The 23,090-nt window shown below is 41.3% G+C and overlaps 1 pseudogene and 1 gene segment (V, D, J or C); both read right to left on the bottom strand.

The window, feature by feature from the left end:
• Positions 1-23,090, bottom strand: part of LOC143661187 (immunoglobulin kappa variable 4-1 pseudogene) — a 75,750-nt pseudogene that overhangs the window by 39,031 nt on the left and 13,629 nt on the right. The gene's annotated exons all lie outside the window — the stretch shown is intronic.
• On the bottom strand, positions 21,940-22,599 carry LOC143661340 (immunoglobulin kappa variable 4-1-like). The segment is given in 2 exon segments: positions 21,940-22,361; positions 22,542-22,599. Coding segments are annotated over 2 exon segments (315 nt in total).

Below are 23,090 nucleotides of genomic sequence, written 5' to 3' on the forward strand. Positions count from 1 at the left end.
TCCCTGGGTATTGGACCCCAGAGGTTGAAAGATTTTTCTGTGAAGTCTCTGGGTTCTGTTTTTCTTATCCTGCCCAGTAGGTGGCGCTCGTGGCACACGTTTGTCTACGGGTTCCACCAGTGAAAGTTGCTGTGGGTCCTTTAACTCTGGAAAATTGTTGCTGTAGGGGAGGTTCGGCAGCCGAAGCATCTTGGAAGAGTGCCAGCCGGCCTGGGGTTCTGAACGCGGGGAGGGTCGCCGGCCGCCGCAGCATGGGAGCGTGTCCGGCCGAATTACTTAGTCGGCCCGGGGCGCCATGCATGGTGGAAGGGCGCCAGCTGTCGCAGCCTGGGAGAGTGCACTGTTCCCAGCCGGATGGGGGAGTCACGTGTTTGGAAGGGACCCCCCGGTCACTGTTCTGCGAAGTCTGGGGATTTTTGACCCAACTCTCTCAGTTGGTCTGGGGTCCTCGTGTGGTGGGAGTGCCAGCCGCCATGGCCTAAGGGGACTGCCTGTCCAATTCTGCCAGCTGGCCTGGGAAGGTGGAAGGGAGGGACTCCGGCCGCTTGCCGTCCCACCCAGGAAAGCCCTTGCCCCTCAGTGTTCTCACCAGAGCTGGTTCTCCCAGACAGTCAGCCATTCCAGTATGGGGTATGCCGTCCCTTTGATCTCCCTCGTGGCTCCGGGAGCTGCTCTGTATTATCTCCACTCTCCCAGTAGCTGTTCTGGAGGAGGAAAGGTGAGGGTGGCAAGGCTGTCGAGGCTGGTGGCGGAGGAGCCAGTGAAGGCGGAAGAGGGGAGCAGAGGGCGGGCGGGTCAGCTGCTGCGGGGCGTGGGCGCCACGCGGCAGGCTGGTGGACGAAAGAGGGGAGCGGAGGGCGGGCGGGTCAGCTGCTGCAGGGCATGGGCGCCGCGCAGCCTTCTCACTTATTTTTTAAGTTTAGGAATGTCCATTGATTTATCTTCAGGAAGAGAAAAGGGATCTCAGTCCTACCACCTAAGGAACTGATTTTGCCAAACCATGTCAGCTTGTGTTTCAGTTTGCTAATGCTGTCAGAATACAATGTACCAAAAATGGATTGGCTTCAATAAAAGGGATTCATTAAGTTACAAGTTAGAATCCTGAAGCCATTAAAATGTCTAAATTAAAGAACCAAAATAAGGATACATTCTCAGAGGAAAGCCAGTGTCATTCAATCCAAACATCTGTAGCCTCTCACTTAGCTTCTCTGGAGCAAATTCTATGTTTTCATCTCTTAGCTTCCCTTGGCTCTCTGCAGGTTCTGGTTATATCTATGAGTCTTCACAGCAGGGCATTTCTGTCTGCATCTGCCAGTGTGATAGGCAAGTAGAGTAGATCCTCCCATGAATGTAGAAGGCATGAATTTGCTCTAAAGTCAGAGGGTGGGCATTCCTCCTCAATGTTCAGAAAGGGTTTTGCTGCCTCAAACCTCTGAGCTCTAGAAAGAATGTAGCTCTACTGACTCCTTGATTATGGGGTTGTAAGACCCTGAGCAGAGAATCACCCACTGGCTATCCAGTAAGTCTCCTGACCTGTAGCACTGTAACTAATAAGTTGCTAGTCGGTTATTAAATGATAGGAAATATGTATATCAAAGTACTTCATGTTGAAAGAAGAATCATAAATCCAGACAGAAGAAACAGTTATCCCATTTAGCCCCTGGTCAGGGTTCAGATGGCACATCTATCTCCTGAAGGAATGTGCTGTCTGTCCATCTCACCCACAAAGATTTTCCTAATGGGTGTCCACATTGAAAGGTTTTAAGATATTATATATTTAAGAGAAAGGAATGTAGACAAAAGGGTTGTAAATGAGCGTGATTTATTGGGCTGTGCTCCGCTCCCCGGCAGAGCTCACTGAACTCAAGAGGAAGTGAGGTGAATCCATGCACCAGCTTTGGCAAGTGCAGTTTTTAAGGGCAGGGGTTAGGTGATGACATGAAAGGGGCAGCACATTAAACAAAGGATTATTATGCTAGTGGGTTGAGCAGCGGGTGGTTAGATGTCAGTGGATAGATGTTTGCTGTGCAAAGACCTTGATTGTAATGGTTTATCTCCCATTCCGGAGTGACTTCATGATTCCAGCCATAGAGCTCTCCCTTATTTCCCTGACCTAACATTCCAGCCTTTTTGTGATAGTAGGGCATCAAGATCTTTCTAGTTACTTCCTGCTGCAGTGGGATGGCATGGGGCTATGGGCTGAAATTGTCAGGGTTGGGAGAGAGGAAAGGCTGGCTGCAGGAGTTTGGTGAGGTTGGCAGGAGGTGATATAGAAGCATTTGGTTGATTGCTACTTGAGATAGTTCTTTTATACAACCCTGGAGGAAGTTAAGGAGGCAAGGAGCTAGGAGAAAAAAGAGACAAATTAAGATAACTGGACCTAGCAGTGGGAGAAGCCATGCTGCTAGTGGAGAGGAGAAACAGTTTAGGGCAGAGGAAGTTTCGTTTCCTGCAATAGAAATCTTCCTTTAGCTTGTTTAGGGTTTGAATGTTTTGCTGCAGCAGACCTGATTCATTGATGTAATAACAACATTCTTTTTGGAGGAATATACATGTCCTTCCTTTTTGGCTGTCAACCAGTCTAAGGCCTGTCGATTTTGAAGAGTAAAATTGCTGGGAACTGATGTAAAACGTACCCTTATGAGGTGCTTCATTGTACAATAGCTTTTGGTTTCAGTGTATGGAAAGCAGACATAAGGCCTTGGGCCCTAGTTAACTGATTTTGGAGTAATAGGAATAGTTATAGGTTGGCTATAACCTGTTAATGGGCAGTTTGCTGTACCAATTATGTGAGTGGTTGCTTTTCCATTTTGGGTAAAGTTTTCCCTGATTTGGAATTTCCAAACATAGGATTTGCTTTCAGTGAGAGTTAGGAGGGTGAGAAGCACGAGTGATACAGACCCGAGTGGGCCCCAGAGGCTGGGAAGTGTAGGAGGGCTCATCCTGCTTATATAATTTGACCTGAGATAAGTGGTGCCAAGAAGAGTCCCCTAATAGTTTTACTGCTGTAGGAGTGGTAAGGGCCACTGTGTGGGGGCCAGTCCACCATGGTTGGAGTGATTCGGGCTACAGTTCTTTGAGGAGGACCTCATTCCCTGGTTGAAGACTGTGGGGGGAATTGGCAGAATCAATTTCCCCTGGTTGTGGCAGGTATCAGTCAGCATGTTCCTGCAGTAACTGCCTGATTAAAGAGAGATATGGCAGGTAAGAGCTTAAAGGAGGAGGCTGCACCAGCAAATGGTGATTAAGTAAGTATGGGTGGCTGTAAATAAGCTTGAAAGGACTTAGAAAATAGGTGCCTGTGGAGTGGCATGTAATCAGGTTACATCTAGAGGAAGGTTAATCCAGAATTGTCATAACTCAATGGTTAATTTGGTTAGTTAAGCTTTGATAAGGTCGTTGGCCCTTTCTACCTTACCTTACCAGAAGATTGAGGTCAGTAAGGAACATGTGGCTTCCATTTTATTCCCAAGGCCAATGAGGTTTCTTGAACCACCTGAGAAATAAAAGCTGGGCCATTATCATATTGGATGGATGTAGGTAGTCCAAAACAGGGAATGATTTGTTTTAGAAGGAGTCTGCCACCACATCAGCAGTTTCCCGTGTAGTGGGGAAAACTTCTATCCAGCCTGTTAAAGTGCCAACCATAGTTAGGAGGTACCGTAATTTCTTATGGGTGGGCATGTGTGTGAAATCAAGTTACCAGTCCTGTCCAGGAAGGTGGTCCCTTAGCTGGTGTGTTGGGAAAGTAGGGCACAACCCTCCCTGTGGACTTTTTATTTGGCAAGTGGGACAAGAGGAACAAACCAATGTTATGAGGTTAGTCAAGGATGGGTGGTGGAATAAAGGCTGGTGGGACTGTGTTAGGGCTTTGGGTCCGATATGCAGTGATGAGTGTATCTGAGAAAGAATGTCGTGAGCCTGCTGGATTGGGAAAGCCACCTTGTTGTTGAGGAAGATCTAGCCCTCCAGTGTTACAGAACCCCCTTGTGTGAGGAGGTCTGCATGTTCCCTGGAAGAGTAGGCCGATGGATGGAAGGAAGAGTAAAGAAAAGAATTGGTGCCCATAGGCTTGAAGTTGAGGGGTCTTTGGTTAGTTCCCATGTGACTGCATCAGCCCAGTTGTTTCCATGGGTGACATCAGAGTCATCTGTTTGGTGTCCCTTGCAGTGGATAAAGGTCATTTGTGAGGGCAGCAGAAGGGCTTGAAGGAGGCATTGGATTAATTTAGCATTAATTACTGGTGAGCTCTTTGTGGTAAGGAATCCTTGCTCCCTCCAGATAGCTGAGTGGCAATGTGCTATTAAAAAAGCATATTTAGAATCTGTGTAAATATTAGCTGACTTGTGTTTAGCTAAGTATAAAGCTCTGGTTAGAGCAATTGGCTCAGCTTTTTGGGATGTGGTTCCCTCTGGGAGTCGTACGGCCTCAAGTATTTTAGAGGGAGTGACTAAATGAAGCTCTGTACCTCCTCTGCTGGTCTATGATTGAACTGCCATATATGAAAAGGGTAAGATCTGCCTCTGGCAGTGCTGTGTCTGGAAGACCCTGGTGTGGGGAGACAAGCTATTTCATGATTTTGGTGGGTTGGGGGAAGGTGTTTGACAAGGGCTCTTGAGGGAGAAGAGTGGCTGGGTTGAGACTAGGTGCAGTAGAGAAAGCAATGTTCAGGTTTTCCAGGAATAGTAAATGAAATTATTGGACATGAGAAGGAGTGAGCAGAGACAGAGACTTATGGGATAAGAAGTCTTGCAGATGGTGGGGGGGCAGAACTTGGAGAGGTTTACCCAGGCTGAGCTTTAGACTTTCACCTGTTAGGGTGGCCACTGCAGCTAATGCCCAGAGCTAATGCCCATTAGCTGCAGTGGCCAGCTAATGCCCAGAGAAGGGAAGCCAGCCATGGGCAGTAGGATCCATCTGTTTGGAGAGGTAAGCTATTGGAGTATAAGTTGGCCCCAGAGGTTGGGTTAGAACCCCCCCCACCATTCCCTGCTTTTCATTAGCTTTCTGCATACCCACCATGAAACAGGTAAGCATTTTATGTCAATGAGAACCATTATCCAATTGGTATTGTGGCCAAGCCTTTTTACAAAAGTAAGAGAGGCATTTTGGCCAAATGTCTGGAAGTAAATTCAGTGCAGATAAGTTTGCCAGTAGGCAACTTAGAGGCATAAGGTATTGGGTTTTAGAAGATTTATTGCCCATGCTGATAGGCCTCACAGAACAAAGGAATGGCTCTAAGAACAAAGGACCGCCCCAAGGGTGTCAGCATCTCAACATGCCCTGAGAGAGTCCTTAAAGCTCTTCTGAGCAGGTTTAAAGTCCTGTCAGGTCTTGAACCTGAGTTTGGGAGCAAAATGAGAAGCGGGGGTCCCCACAACTTATCGAGTCCCGGAAAAGGGTATGAGGCTTGCAGTCCCTATTCACCTTAGCCCTCAGGAGAGAACCTGAAGTGAATTCACAATTTTCAGAGAGTAATTTACAGACAGGCTCTTTACTTCCAGAAACTTCCAGACCCAGCAGCTGAGTTAGGAGGGGAGGGACTTACCCAGTGAGTGATGGATGTAGTGGCAGGCTGAAGGATCCCTGGTCTCTGGATATGTGGAGGAGGAGTGAGAGGAAGCCAGGGTGCCCCTGGCAGGGTGGGCAGCACCCACACTCCTCTCCTGGGTTTCCAACACCAAGATGAAAGGTTTTAAGATAGGAGGTATTTAAGAGAAAGGAAAGTAGACAAAAGGATTATAAATGAGCATGCTTTATTAGGCTGTGCTGCTGGGCAGAGCTCACCAAACCCAAGAGGGAGTGAGGTGAGTCCATGCATGGGCTTTGGCGAGTGCAGTTTTTAAGAGCAGGGGTTAGGTGATGACATGAAAGGGGCAGTGCATTAAACAAAGGATTATTATGCTAGGAGGTTGAGCAGCAGCAGGTGGTTAGATGTCTGTGAATAGATGTTTGCTGCTCAAAGACCTTGATTGTCATGGTTTATCTCCCATTCCGGAGTGACATCATGATTCCAGCCATAGAGCCCTCCTTTATTCCCCTGACCTAACACACATCACAAAATCGGGATGTAATACTGTGCTATAAAAATTAAAACAGAGGGTGGGCCACAGTGGCTCAGTGGCAGAGTTCTTGCTTGACATGACTGAGACTGGGTTCAATTCCTGGTGCCTGCCAATGGAAAAAAAAATGAAAGCAGAATTAACTTTAAAGGTGGTCATAGTCTGTTGCAGTTTGTCTTCAGGGTCATATCCTCTAAGTAAGGAAAAATGTCTCAGTAGGTCTGTCTGTAAGAGATGGGAGTGAGTTGGGATCATCCCAACCAGACCTGGGCCAAACTGCTTAACTGTATAGAAATGTCAGATGCACTGGTGTGGACGTTTCTTTCCTCCTGGGGCATCATATAACTGTTTTCAGTGCTGTGTTCATCTCAAAAAAAATATTCTTCAATTTTTTTAGAATGTATATTTCTAAGCTTATGTTTAATACTGGATACTTCCAATGTTAACAATGGAACAATCTCTTAATTACAGATGAAATTCTACTTCACACCCTCTTATACATTTACTTGGCACAGCTCATGCTACCACAAGCTCTTACCTGGGACACTCAACACAGCGTCCCTGTTGCAGACATGTCATCAGTCTGAGTGTGTTATAAGGGCTCATTCACATGCAGCCAGCTTTACCATGTGTCAGGTGCTCAAGTAACTGTTCATGATCTGTGGGGTTCCCTTTCCTCATTGTCATTCCAGGGCCTCAATGAAGGTTCCCAACTACTTCTTTTGTATGAAAGAATGAGTGTGATGAGTTAGATCATTGTTACCATACAGTCAAAAGTTCATTAGTCACCTTGAAATAATGAGATTGTGGTGAACTCATAAAACTTGATGTACAGTATAAAATTTTATGCTCTTCATGTAAAATTGGAGCACTACATTAGCAGTGGCCATGACATTCTTCTTTAAAGACCATGTGTTTTTTCTTTAATAAATTCATAGAAACCATGTGCAGCACGGCATTCTGGATAAGTGTCCCTCCTTGCGACACCAAGTTTTTTTCAGAGCTTCATGTGCAAAAAGAGCTTTAATGCAATTAAATTCTAGATTTTCCATGTTGTGCAAACTTTTTCTAAGAGAGGGTAAAGGGAAGAACAGTTGCTGACACTACTTCCCACTTCCAAATTCACTGTCATCCCCTTTGCCTTAATATTAAAAAAAAAAATCCAGCACTCATCTCACCACAGGTATTTCCTTGGGAACTAGAACCTCTGCAGCATCAAATGAAGGGATGGTTTTCACTCCCACTCAGACGGATATTAAGAGAATGGATGACTCCAGACATGGGCAACAGTCCTGTGGTGCTCAGTGTTTTATATTCAATAAAAATGAAGGAGGATATAATTGAATTGTCTGCCCAAATATTCCAGAATTCAAGTATGGAATTTGAAAATTAAGTCATTGCTGGAGTTCTCCTTGCTTAATTTCTTCTTTTCCTGCCCAGTTAACACTAGCCAGTCCAGAAGATTTTCTTTGATACTATAAATTTGATGAAGAAAGTTCAAATCATTATTGGAATTAAAATGTTGTTTTGAATCATGTGAGTTTATTCATATAAAATAGACACTCTTTTACTGTTGGTAAAATTATTATTCTCCTAATGAAGCCAAGCAAAAGATGTGTCACTTTACATTTCATATTTGCCCAAGAAAATATGGAATCAAAGTTAAAGAAAACAAATTATAAGAATCCTCATAGTATCTAAGGAAAAATCATGCTTCATGATTTCCTTTCATGATTTCAAAATCCAGAGTGATATTTCACTATTCAGGAGATGAAAATGGCAAATGCTGTTGGGTCCAGTGTTTTTAAAATAAATATTTCCTTGAGAAATGGATTTAATCCTCCTTGTATAGATGAATGACTTCTAATGTTAATGTGTTCAACTAACTCCAAGACATATATATGGTAAGCAGCAGCAAGTGTTTTATGTAAGTTGCACATTTATCATCTGGTACTTACTGAGAAAGAATAATTCAATAGGTGATATTTCATTTAACTCTCACTTTTATTTATTTACCTTATTGGTTCCCAAAATGGTGCCATGAAATTTAAAAACAAACTAACCAAACAGTAATATTGTCACAATATACATCTACATTAAATGGAAGAAAAGAAACCACTTTAGAAGGATAAAAACTGTCCTCTATTATTTGCAAAGTTGTACAGTGGGACTCCTGAGCCTTTCTCCAACAAGTATTTTTCAAATAAATAACCGACAATTTCCAGCATTAACACTGCAGCCACTGAGTGCACCTGGCCACTTTGTGCACTGAGGAGTGCACAGCACAGAGCAAAGCACAACTGTGCAGGGTACCAAGAGGCTGCAAGGACAGACACACCAGCCAGGAAGAGCTGGCTGCCCCAGGATGGAAAGGGAAAGGGCCAGGGGTGGAAGAAGATTCTCGCAAGTCTCTCTCAGACTGAGCTGCAGTTTTGACAGACTGATCTCCTAACCACACTGGGATTCATAAACTAATTGTATCAGAGACATAGAGTAAAATATTAATAAATAAAATGTTTTTAAATCTCCCATGCTTTCTTCAAATGCAGTGAGTAGTGACACTTCAAGAGAAAATTTTTAAAAACTGAAACAGGCTCAACTGGACAGTCATCTCAGTGAAAGTGCATAGTCAGCACTGTTTTAGAATGGCAGAAAGTCAGAAGTTACCCTATTTAGGAAAACATCAATCCACAAATTGTAAATGACACATTTACACATCTGCAAGGATGGTCAGTGTTTCCCAGATGATCTGCATGTTAGACCAGGTGGGAAACATTGAAAATATGACTGTTTAGGTACAACACAAACAGCTCTAAGTTCCCAGAATTGGGATTTTTGTATCTGCACTTCAGTAAATGCTAAAGATTTTGTCTTTATAGCCTGTCTCACCAGTCAGTGAATGGGCATTTAAAAACCAGCTCCACGGAGTCCACTGTTCAAGCAATATATGGCAACAAAAATGTTAGGCAGTAACCAGAGTACTCTGAGGTTGGAGGATATATTTATATTTTGATAAAAATTGAACATATAACAGACTGAGAAGAGAGAGGCACTTGTGGAAATGATGGCAGTGCCCAAGTGTGGTCCAGGTGTAAGGAATTGCTAGAAGCATTTACATGTATTGGCTTATTGTGCCTCATGACATTCCTGAAAAATAGATGCAATTATTTCAGCCATTATATATATATGTGAAAACCATCTATAGGGTAGTAAAATAACTATATTCCCTGAGAAAGCAATAGTCAGAACAGTACAAAATAAATTTCATACTTTATAGGCATCAATGTATACTCATTTATGGTATTTTGGTTTTCTAAAATCACCAGAGTGCCATATACCAGAAATGGGTTGAGTTTCATTTAAGGTATGATTTGTTTTGTTTATAAATTTACAGTTCCAAGGCCATGAAAATGCCTAAATTGATGCATCAAGAGGAAGAAATCCTCTCTGAGGAAAGGCAGCTAGCCTCCAGAGTTCCTCTGTCACATCAGACCACATATGGTGATGTCTGTTTGTCCTTTGCTACTGGCCTTGGTTTCAATGGCTTTCTCCAAAATGTATCTGGGTATTTCTCCCTCTATATGCCTTCTTTACCTTCTGTTCCAGATTGCAAGCTATTGGAATATGATATACCAGAAACAGAACAACTTTTACACAGGGGAATTGATCACTAATTTGCATGTTTGCACATTCTAAGGCTGTGAAAATGTCCAAATCACAACAAGCCTATAGAAGTGTCCAATCTAAGGCATCCAGGGAAGACAAACGACAGCCAGAGTTTCTCTCTCAAGTGGAAAGGCACACGTGGTGAAATCTGCTAGCTTTCTCTCCAGGCTTCTTGTTTCATGAACATCTCATGGGTACATTTCCCTTCTTTATCTCCAAAGGTCTCTGACTGCATTGGTTCTGAAGTGTTTTCCAATATAGTTCACTCTTAAAGGGCTGCACTAAGCAAGCCACACCAAATGGTTGGAGACACATCCCTTTGTGAACAATCCAACAGGTCCCAGCCAATAATATAGAATGAGGATTAAAGCACATGGCTTTTCTGGGGTCCATGGCAGACTCAAATTAGTCCACCTACCTTTTAACCTCTCATAAAGGACTCCAGTGAAGGAATAAGACCCAACTTGAAAGGGCTGTGTCACATATCAAATGAAATATACTAATCAAAAAGCAGAGTGCACAATAGGTCTAATCCCACAAGAATGAATTAAAAGATCATGTCCTTTATTGGGGTACATAACATCTCTAAAACAGAAAGGTTTTTAGAATGAAGATGAATGAGAGAAATGACTTTCCATTGTTCTGGTTTTGCTTTCTTTTGCTTTTAAAAGAAAAGGCAGAATTGAGCAAAGAAACTGAGACTGACTAAAAAGAACTATGGTCAGAAAATGATGAGCAGAAATCTGGCTATCAAGATCGTTCAGGAGGGAGGGTGGGTGAGAGGCAGGACAGAGTCAGTGGTGGGGATTTTTTTTTATTTAAAATTTTTTTTAAATACCAAAAAACACCAAGCAAATGCAAACATTCTTAACTTTTTTTTTTGTACTCTTGACCTTCTTAGTAGGAGTGATAATCTCCTGTATAGTTTGAACTGTTTGCATTGATTTGTTTTTATCTTTGCTGGTATTTTGGGGATGGGGACATTTTTTTGCATTAAAGTTAATTACATAAACATTGATATCACATGTCATAAGTGCACACTATTGGACAGCTTAGATATTTCTTAACTTTTGATCATTCCGTTCTACATATATAATCAGTAATTCACAGTATTGAAACTGTTGCAACTATTCAGAAAAAGAAATAAAAAGAAAATAGAAAAATGTTCGTACATACCATGCCCTCACCCATCCCTCTCTTTGATCACCAACATTTTACTCTAAATTTATTTTAACATTTGTTCCCCCTATTATTTATTTTTATTCCATATATTTTACCCATCAGTTGATAACGCAGATAAAAGGAGCATCAAACACAAGGTTTTCACAATCACACAGTCACACTGTGAAAGCTATAGCATTATTCAATCATCTTCAAGAAACATGGCTACTGGAACACAGCTCTACATTTTCAGGCAGTTCTCCCCAGCCTCTCCATTACATCTTGACTAACAAGGTGATGTCTATTTAATGTGTAAGAATAACCTCCAGGATAACCTCTAACTCTGTTTGGAATCTCTCAGCCATTGACACTTTATTTGGTCTCATTTCACTCCTACCCCTTTTGGTCAAAATTTTCTCAATCCTTTGAGGCTTAGTCTCAGCTCATTCCAGGATTTCTGCCCCACATTGCCAGGAAAGGTCCACACCCGTGGGAGTCATGTCCCATGTACACAGGGGAAGGCAGTGAGTTTGCTTGTTGTGTTGGCTGGAGAGAGGCCACATCTAAGTGACAAAAGAGGCTCTCTTGGGGGTGACACTTAGGCCTAATTTTAAGTAGGCTTCACCTATCCTTTGCCAGGTTAAGTTTCATATGAACAAATCCCAAGGCTGAGGCTGCAGTCTAAAGCTTTGGGTGTCCCCACTGCTTGTGAGAATGTCAAGAATTCAACTTGAGTAAGTAGATTTTTTTTTCCAGTAGTGGGGATTTTTAACCAGAAGCAGTGAATATTATATCTTTAAAAAAACCTTTATTGTGGAAGAAAATGACAGAGAATGGTGGAAGAGAAGGAGATTGAGAAATAATTAGAATAAAAAGGTTTTGATTCATCAGTGTATAAATCTTACTTAATCTCTAACCAGTCAGTACTGTATGGGCCCTACTTGCTTCCATCATGTGAATCCATCTGGAGAAAACATAGTGACAATGGAACTGAAATATAAGGAACAAGAAAGTATAGGGAATCAGATTAATAATTTCTGAAGAGGGGACTGCATCCTGCTACCAAATATGGCAAAAAGAATTTTGAAAATATCATGAAGTACACAGATGCTGAGATGGAAAATTACCCTGGATTATCTGGGTACCCCTGTGAAAACATGTGAGCACTTAAAAGGAAAGAATCTCTCAGGACCGTAGTCAGAGAAACATGTGACAACAGTGGCAGGAGCAGGAGATCAAATGTTCATTACTATGAAGAACAGTGAAGGGGAGCAACAGCCAGGGAATTGGGAGGTCTCTACAAGCTGGAAAGGGCAAGAAACATGTTCTCCCCTGATGTTACCACAAGGGGACACTGCAACACAGTGATCTGAGCTGGATGAGATCCATTTTGTTCTAATGATTGGCAGAACTGTAAATGTGACATTTCTAGCATTTGTGGGAATTGTTACAGGAGCAATAGGAAATGAAAACAGAGATCTTTACTGCATTTTCCCACAGTGGCCATGACAAAAAGGGAATAAAGAGACTGGATCTGCTATTTTCTAGATCCTGAAAACCTTCTTCAAAAGAAATCAGTAGGCAATCTCTGAGGAATATAGTGGAGGTAGGTAAATCCAGGAAATAGCTATTTCATAAGAGACTCACTGACAAGTAGCACAGAGGAGAATGCTGTATTCCACAGTGAATTGCAATGGGAGGAAAGGCCTAATACTTTTGAGAGTAGTAATCAGCCCACATTTAGCCTGGATCCCACTAATGCTGAGAAGGATGTCTGTTGTTATCAACTGATAAGGAACTGTCAGGAACTACAGGTACCTGGTAGATCCAAGGAGATGAGCGGTTGGGGAATTGTCCTGGTTTCTGCTGTGTACAGGTTTGAAAGTATTTTGAATCCCAGAAAAGCCATGTTTTAATTCTGATCCAATTTTGTGGGAGGAGCTGTTTCAGTTAATCCTGATTCAATATTGCAGATTGGAATTTTATTAGATTATCTCCATGGAGTTGTGGCATGCCCAATCATGGGTGTAAACTTTGATTAGATGGTGATGTGACTCCACCCATTTCAGGTGGTCATGTTTATTTTACTGGAATCCTTTAAAAGAGGAAGCATCTTGGAGATGGTCAGAAATTACAGAACTCTCAGAGCCAACAGAGCCCAGAGCTGACACAGATGCTGAACTTGGAGAAGAGAGGGAAGCCAAGAGATGACAGCCTGCCCTGGAGAAGCAAAGTGAGGGACCAGCAGATGCCAGCACATGACCACCAAGTGGACAGAGGTGTTCCTGATCCATCAGCCTTCCTGGAACTAAGGTGTCTTTCCTTGAAGGCCTTAGCTTGGACATTTTTATAGTTTAGAACTGTAAAATTGTAACTCATTAAATTCCCTTTTAAAAAAGCCATTCCAGTCTGGTATATCACATTTTGGGGACCTGCAAACAAACACATGCTGGTACTAGGCTAAGTAGTTCTTGTGGTTGAGACTGGATAAAATACTGGGGCTGAACATGATACTGATGTTAACCTCAGACATGGCCACACAGCCAGGGCATCTGGAGACTCAGACTTCACAAGTTCCCCTGGGTCACCTGCAATTAGGATGAGCAATTGACAGAGATGCATGGATTATGCCAACAAATTAAAAAAACAGCTTGTCCACTCTTTGTTTCCTTGTGGTTATACTTATTTGAGTGGCCTTTTACATTCAATATTGGCTGTAATGGTTTGGGAAATTACTGCTATTTCAGTGTGTATCTAAAGTAGTTTTTCCTAATCTAGAAAGATTCAAATCTTGTTTGATTGAACTCCATTTACACCTTCAACAAAGAGTTCCAGAACAGCAAAATCAGAAAGAGGTTGTATGTGACATGATCAGTTCCTTTCCCCTGCCAATTACAGCTCTTTTCACATCACCAATGCACAGAGCCTGAGTGGAAACCTATGAGAAGCTGGGCAGTGCCAGAGGGGTCTGTAGAAAGCAGATAGGGTTAAGACAAGGAGATTGCATTGTGGATTGTGGAAGGATATAATGTTTAATACCAAAAATATCATCAAAGAAATTGTGACTTGTTCACCATGAAACATATAGTAATCAGTTTAAAAAAATTGGAATTTTCAATAATTAATTTTCAAATAAATATGTATTCAAAATGGATAGCATTCTGTTGTTACACAAGGTGCAATCAACAATACAGGACAATCTAAATACAAACCTCATATTGAATGTGTATATCTTCTTAATAAAATCCATGATCTGAAAAGATATTAGATGATCGGTGACTGGAGATATTTTAATAGCAAAGGAGCATTGTCCTGAAAATATCTTAAGGACACTGCAAATACGTGCCTGGGCTCTAAGTCCATGCAAAGGTCATGGTAGTGAGAACGCAGAGCCCATTCAGGGCTCAAGGCACATGTAGGGTATGAATAATAAGTGAACTGACAACAACATTTTTCCTTATACTTCAGATTTTGAAAATGTCACACAGTTTATTTAAAAGAATGAATAACAAATATGATAATAGATAGAGAGAAAGCTAAATTTTAATGATGACCTTGCACTCTTAAACACAACCAAATCAAAGTTTCTAGATCTTGTATAAGGAAAACCAAAATTGAAAACTGAATGTAGGCAATTGAGAGAAGTAGAAAATTTACAGAACTAGAAGCCAGAACAGAAGAAATTTTCCAAAAATACAATACTCTGAAAGAAAAGAATGGAAAAAAACTCACAGACATAGAGGATACAGGGAGATGCACAGAGAGAAGAACTAATATACATCTGAGGAAGGCAGATAATGGGCAGATGTATATTTGAAGAAATAATGATTGAGAATTACCCAGAGCTAGTGAAAGGAAGCAATTCACAAACTCAAGTGCCATCAGACCAAAGCCAAAGTAGTCAATAGTCAATAGTAGTCCATAATGAGACACATCTCAGAAAACTGCAGAATATCAAAGACAAATAGGAAAATATGTAGTCATACATAAAATCATAGATCCCCTTCAGTGCAGCAATTCTTTATAGTGGCATAAATAAGTCATACTTGGTAGCCCATCATTTCTGCCTAGGGATAAGCATACCTCTTGAGTGACCATCCCAGCTACCCTGCCTTCCTTGGAACCTGGTTCTCAGCCTGCAGCTCCATATGGACTGGGTGGTAAAAGCTGCCCTCAGCTTCTCTGAATGGCCCCTGCTGCTCCTCTTCTAGACAGCCCTTTGCCATCTCAAGCCTCATAATTATTAGAAGGCCTGTAACTGCCCAGGCTTTGGATGATCAAAATCTGCATTCAGTTTCTCCAAAAGGCCTGGCCCTGGCACTTCTGCTTTTGCTCTGTGTAGCTTGAAACTTGTAGTCCTCAGTGTCTGTGGTTAAAGCCTCACTCCCTTCTCTGAGCCACGATAAAAGTGGCTAGGTTCCAGTTCTGGGTAATTCTCAATCATTATTTGCTCAAATATACATCTGCCCATGATCTGCCTTCCTCAGATATATATTAGTTCTTCTCTCTGTGCATCTCCCTGTATCCTCTATGGCTGTCAGTTATTTTCCACAGCCCTTCATGACTGTTACCCCAACCCTATAGGAGCCAAGTTTAGGTAAGCTTGGCATCCTCAACCACCTTTATTCTCTGCTTTCCTGCTCCATGTTCTTTAAGTCAATACAGCTGTCCTTTTCTGCGCTCAAATCTGGCTGGCTAATTGTGCTTCTTCATTATCACCCAAAGAACTTCCACATATCATCCAAAACAATTGGCCTGGGAAGCAGGGTGATTTGATACTGATTAACAAATCCAGGTGGGAATGCCTTCAGGTGCTCTGGGCTTAATTATCAGCTGTCCCAGTGGCTAGCACCATTTGGGAAGTTACATTACTGGATGGTGTGCATTGATGCTGCATTGCATTCCTGCCCTTGGTGTATTTTGGGGTTGGTATATACCATCCCCAAGCTGCGGATCCATTAAAGGGCTGATATTCTGCAGGTAGGCATGGCACAGCTCCCTGTACAATGATTAGTTTGGCTACCCAACTCTGTATGGAAAGAGGGATTTCCCAGGAAGGGAGCAAAGGATGGGATGAGACCATTGCAAATTTAGTATAAATTAATTGGACTTGGTTCTGAAAAAAATATACAGGATGCAAAGGAGGAGCAGATCCTAGATCCACTGGCCTTAGACCACCCAGAGCAAGTCCTCTGCCTGGCCCTGCCTTTGGCTGTGTCTGACACATCACCCCAATGCCTGCAGATGGCAGTGAGACTGGGAACTATGTCAACTGTCCTGTCTGAGCTGTGTCTCCCAGAATTTCTCCAAGGGTTTCACATCATCCCTGGGTGAGGGGAATTTTTCCTGGCCAGAGCCCTTACAGAGGGGAATATTCCTGCTGAGGTAACAGGGCACCCCTTGGGCAAATGTCCACTAAGATCTGAGACCCTTATGTTGCTGCTGTCTGCACTGCGGTCACTCACCTCCCCTACCCCATGGGATTAAAGGGTCCAATCCTTGATGCTCAGTGGCCAAGGATCTCATGGGAAAATGTTAGTGACCCAAGCACCTTGTGTGGTGTCTGCCAAAGACCCACAAAGGAGTTTCCACCATACTGAAGAAAGGTGAGATACCCAGGCTGTGGGGCTGGGCTTGGTTGAGCATCGAATGCTATCAGCATGGTAGAGGGTTGCTCTCAAGAGCATGGGGTCTGGGAGCCTTATCCAGCAGTTCAGCCACTTGGAGGGTGACACCTGTGGGACCTACCCCCTATGAGCTTCAGCAGGACACAGTAGAATTGGAAACAAGACAGAAGGAGCAGAAATGGTTTTCTTAATGACCTACAAGGTCAAACAAAACCTGCATAGGAGGAAATGAAATCTGTAAGCAGAAATATTACCAGACTAGAAATTCAGATGTTTCTCAAGGGATTTGTTCAGAAGAAGTGAGAAACAGCAGCTGGCTGGCAACCTGCATTTGGGTTTTTTCACCCAAAGAACTTTCACATACCATTCAAAACATACTAAGAGAGCTGACTTTTTCACTAATGCCAATGAATTCAAAAGACAATATGATATCTTCAGAGTTGGAAGAAAATATCTACATGTCTAGAATTCTAAATGTAAAACTATCCCTCAAGAATGAAGGCTATCTCAGGAGATTTCTTGGCTATCAATGAAAGCATCATTTCTACCAGCAACTTCCCAGGGAAATTTCAAAGGATTTTTAGGCTGATAGAAAATCTCTACTGTGGCATGTTGGGGAAAAAAGATAAGTGGAAAGTGATAAATGTGTGTAATAATAATAATGCACATTAATTACATAAACAGAAACACTGATATTTAGTGAAAGATAAAAGAAAAGTAATGTACATAAAATAGGTGTCAAATTTGGGAAATAAACAGAATTTCAGTAAAATTCTGAATATCTACTCTAAGGATATTGCTTTAGCCATTAGTACAGTTGAAGACTGTATTCAGTTTTTAATGCTGCCAGAATGCAACATACCAGAGATGGAATGGCTCTTAAAAAGTCAATTCATTAAGTTGTAAATTTACATTCTAAAGCTATAAAAATATGCAAACAAAGGCATCCAGAGAATGATATCTTGACTCAAGAAAGGCTGATGGGTCCAGCACACCTCTGTCAGGTGTGGCTGGAATCTGCCCATCCTTTTGCATCTCATTTCAAATGGCTTCCCTGTCATTTTTCTTTCTGTCTCCAGAAATATGTGTCTCCTGTTGACTCTGACAACTCTGTCACCTGTATCAGCTCTGAAGTTTCTTCAAAAATGGTTTTCTCTTTAAGGCCTCCAGTAGAAGCCCCACCTGTAATGGGTGGAGACACCTCCTCAAGGAAACCACCTGTTCACAAGGCCCCACCCACCACTGGCTGGGTCACATCTCCATGAACACAACTTAGTCTAAAGACCCCACCAAGCAATATTGAATCAGGATTAAAGAGTCACTTTTCTGTGGTGCACATCAGTTTCACACCACCACAAAGATTTTAATTAACTTTAGTCACTAATATTGTTATGTATGATTGAATTTATTGAATAACCATTAAAAGGATTAAACACATTATATATAATGCCCTAAAAAGGAGGCATGATTTCTTCTACAACTAAAATATAAAGTTCATCCCATTTTGAGTCACATATAACCAGAATCTTAGTCCTTAGAAGGAGACACATTAAGGAACTGTAAAACTAAAGAAAGGTTGAAAGTAAAAGAATGGAAAATTATATGTATATATTTATTTATTTACATATAATTATGATACAATTATAATTTTTTTCTATTTATATAAATAATATAAACACAATTATATATATGCATATAAATTATTTATATAAAATATTTATATATTCATAAAATTGCAACATTAACTAAAAAAAGGATAGTTATATTAATATCCAAAATGCATATGATTTAAAGCAAAAATCATTCCTGGGGAAAGCACTTCACTTCAGGGTGATAGATGTTTCAATTCACCCTGATACAACAACACTGAATTTTACCCATTTAATAACCAAACTCTAAAAGTTAAAGAGCAAATGGTGAAAAATTGTAGAGAGAAAAAGCATAAATACACAATGGTAAAGTTGGTTTAACTGATCCCCAATTTCAGCTTTGCAAAACAGCCAGGAAAATTTAATAAAAGTAAGAATATGTGAAAAACAGCAGAAAAGTTATGAAAACATGTACAGATTTACACATTCATGTCATGGCACACATGGAACCACATAAAAAATGATCAAAGGGCGGGCCATAGTGGCTCAGCAGGCAGAGTTTTTGCTTGCCACACCAGAGACCCAGGTTCAATTCCCAGTGCCTGTCCATGCTAAAAAAATAAAAATAAAAAATATCTTGGGCAGAGACAGCAAACAAACATGAACACATTTCAAAACACTGAACACTCTCAAAACGTTTTTTCTGACTTGCAGGCTATTGAGCTAGAGATCAATGAAAAAACATGATTTAAAATATCCATTTATCTGAAAAATAGTAATTTCATGTCTATGTTCCACTTCTGAAAAGCACAAGGAATTTCCTACCAGACAGAATGTTCCACAGATAAAATAAACTCCTCATGAAATTCAAAATACTAGAAGCACTGGATCTTGAACGAAGCCTGGTAAATCCTGGGAGAGAGTCACCAGTTGGGAAAAGGGAAGTTTAATATAAGGAATTGCTAAACTATGATAGAGAAGCAACTTTGAGATGTAAGAGAACTCCACATGGCATCTGAGCAGAGGATGCATCCCTGAGAGAAACACGGGGAAGTGGGGGTCCTTCCTCAAGACTGGCTTTTACCCTTTCTTGGAGAAGGTGTCCTTTCAATCCTCTGAATGGCAGTGAAGTTTGCTGGATTGCACAGGCCAGAGATCGTCTGCAGCCTCTGAGCAATAGGAAGGAACCCTCCAGACATGGGAGGGGCACAAGAGAGCCGCAGGTAGGGGCAGAGTGCAGGTGTGCAGAGGGAGTGGGACACAGGTGCAGGGAAGAGGCCTGGAGCCTATAGTGACCTCATCAAATGGACCCTCAAGGCCATGGAATGTATGGTGTGTGAAGAAAATTGTTTAAAAAAGAGTTGATCTGATAAATTTTGGTGGATTCACACAGTGAACTTCTATTCAGCAATGAAAGTGAATAAGTTGCAGATACATACAACAGAATAATGTTCTATAAATATTGAATGAAAAATGCTAGCAACAAAATAATGTGTGTAGGATGATTCCATTTATATAAAATTCCATAATGAGCCAAACTAAATGGTTTTGTGATGTGTATGTGGAATTTCAAAATGTGAATCATGGAAGTGATTATTGTAAGATTCAGAAAAATCAAGAAGGAAGGGTAGTGGTTGGGAAGGGGGGAGTGGATTTCAGGAGGATGTGGGGCAGGAATGTGCCAGGTCATGATGAGACCTTGGTGACAACTAGGTTGTTGTTAATCAAAAGTGTGTATGTGTGTGTTTTATGCAATTTTCCTTGACATATTTTAAAATAAAATATTAAATATTAAATGTACATTTAGAATACATAGAATTTTACACATTTATTGACACATATGAAAAATAATATCCTCAAATGGCACTGTATTTGACAGAGTATTTGGTCAGCTAACATTTGTTTTATAAATTAAAAAATGAAAAAAAACTGAATCTAGGAAAGGTTTAATTCTATCAATAATCATGTTAGTTGATACAACTATTATATCTTGTTCTAATTTATTTATATTGTGAGTTCAAACTTCTCTTCTGAGTTCTAAATTCAACATTCTTGTGTGTCTCTATGGCACTTCTAGCTCAGTATCTCTGACACCTATCTCATGAGCTTTACACCTCCACACAAGCCAACCCTGCCCAGTGCCAGCCAAGAGAAGGAGCAGCACATATCCTGTTGTCTAAACCAGAATCAGTGGAGTCATCTTTGACAATACTCTTTACTGTAGCACTCACAGCCACCTCCTGTCAATTTTACAACTACGATTTCCCCAGACCATCCACATCTTCCTAACACATTGTTGTGAGTTTAGACCAACCCATGAACATCTCTCTCCTGGATTCCTGAAATAGCTTTCTAACTGGTCTTCTAAGATCTATTCTTGACATTCTTTTTAAAAAATAAGTTCACTTCACTAAAACCAGAGTGATCTTTTTGAAAGGCAAATTCGGTCATGCCATCTGGCTGCTTAAAAATCTACATTAAGCAGGACACTTCATTTAAATTTGCCTATGATTTAACTAACTAAAGTATCCATTGTTGGTGGTTCTAAGTATATTGTTTGTTTTTATAAATAAAAAATGAAATTAAAAACTAAAAATAAATAATAAAAAAACCCTATGAAACCTGGGGTGCAATTGTAGCTCAATGGTAGAATTCTCGCTTGCTGTGTGGCAGGCCCAGATTTGAACCCAGCCCATGCACTTTCCAAAGCAAACAAAAAAGCAAACAAGAAATCAACAATTCATGCTGCAATAAAGGATACTTGTGGGGAGAAAGAATGAAATGTGACCCTGCCTTACAGGAGACAAACACACACAAACACAGGCACACTATCACACACACACACACACCCACACACACAGAAAACACCTTTCCACTGCACTAAGCTGAACACACACTCAAACAAATGCAGAAGGTACTTCCTTATTGACCTCAAACATGCAGATCTTACATCAAATTTTGCATTTCCTGATTTTTCTTTCATCAATATCGGCTACCTCTTCAAACTTAAACCCTGAGAGGTATACTTATTTTTTTAATTGCTTATTGCCATTATTATAAAGCAAATACCCAGAAGAGTTTTTGGCATATAATAGACTCTTACTTAGAATTTATTTAATGAATGAAAAATGAAAAGAGAAATCAATGGAGAAAGGCCCTAACTATAACACATTCACTCACAAATATAACACTAAAATAGAATAATTAATTGTTTAATGCAACGATGTAAAGAATTCTAGCTTTAATGGAAGTGTAAATATGTTAGTATGAAATAAATTCCCAGGGGAAGGAAACTTGGTGGACACCTAGTGCTGTCACATATGAAAACAACGTCTCATTGTTGACAAAGACTGTTTTCCATCCTTGACCAAAATGCCAGCCTCACCCCTTCATGCCCCTTTCACACTGACTCCCTCCCCCTCACCAACTTCACATCAGGGAGAGCAGAGAAGAATAACTTGAACTGCAGGGAACAGATGGAAAACATGGCACATTCAGACCCTAACTATTCTAAATACCAATGTACCTGGAATTCCCCCTTATATTTCCCCCCAAGAGACTCCTAAATAAGCAGCTCCTTTTCTCCCTCCTCCTGTCTCTCTGCCCTTACAGGCTCCAGCCAGCCTCAGTACCTCAAAGAAAAAATTTCCAAACCAAATTCAAAGTACAGAATTGCCTTTGAAGGAATATGTAAAGGAAAGGAAAAAAGTGAAGGAAAAAGGCAGCTAGAAAGGAGGTAGAGTATATCTACTTCAGTAACAAGGACAAGGATGGCTGGAAGGAAAGACAGAGTCCACTGAAGGAAAAAGTGGACAGGAAGATGAACTACTAGGCAGAAAGTTTCAATATGAAGAGGCAGGAGGAGGGGAGCAGCTGCTGCTGCAGGACTCAGTGCCCGCAGCTGAGAGAGCAGGTTTGTATTTGAGGCTGAAGCACTGTGGGAGGAGTGCTGATGCCTTGCAGACAGTAATAAGTGACCACATCTTCAGCCTAGGCTCCACTGATGCTGAGAGAGAAATCTGTCCCAGACCCACTGCCACTGAATTGCTTGGGGACCCCAGATGCCCGGGTGGACACATAGGAGATGAGCAGTTTGGGAGACTGTCCAGAGTTCTGCTGGTACCAGTGTAAGTAGTTCTTCTGGTTGGAGCTGTGCAAAAGACTCTGGCTGGCCTTGCAGCACATGGTGACTCTCCCCCCTGGAGTCACAGCCACAGAGGCTGGAGACTGGGTCATCACGATGTCCCCACTGGCACCTGCAGATAGAAAAGAACAAGATCACACAATAAATCACAAGTATATAAAATGCATATTCACATGTATGTATCCTCACTTATCATATATAATCAGATCAGTTGATATGGAATAGTCGGTACACTCTGCATGTGAAAACCATTTCTCCAGCTTTATAAAGAAATCTCTTCTGAAGCTCTCACCTGAGACCCAGAGCCCCAGGAGGATGAGAAGTTGGGACTGTGACAGCATCTTGTTCACCGTCTGGTGCACTCAGGTCCCATCTCCAGGGAATCCCCATTAATAGAGTCTGAGCCACGGCCGAGTCCCTAGGAGTCTATGCAAATCAGCACAGGGTATAAAGGGAAACGCGCTGTGCAGTGAGCTGTGAAGACAGATAACGGAAGGAAGGGGACAAAATAACATTACCGCAGGAAATGTGAGTGTAGTCCTGCAAACGTCCCACAAATCAACTGCAAACTATACTTTTCAACAAATTTTAGCAAAATTATGAAATTTAAAATGCTTTACTAGCCACTTATGTTTCAAACTAACTGCAATCGTCTTGTGTGCCTAAAATTAATTTTGTAATAGAATATATGTATCAGTGAGTGTAAAGTTTCTGAACATAATTGAACTTTTAAAATATGGGAGCAGAAACTATGTGGAATATATTCATATCATGGGATAGAATGAGGATGTAGAGCACGAATTATGCGTCTATCTCAGCCTATTCCGAACTTTAAATATGC

The sequence above is a fragment of the Tamandua tetradactyla genome, chromosome 17, assembly GCF_023851605.1.
Source record: "Tamandua tetradactyla isolate mTamTet1 chromosome 17, mTamTet1.pri, whole genome shotgun sequence".
NCBI lineage: Eukaryota > Metazoa > Chordata > Mammalia > Pilosa > Myrmecophagidae > Tamandua > Tamandua tetradactyla.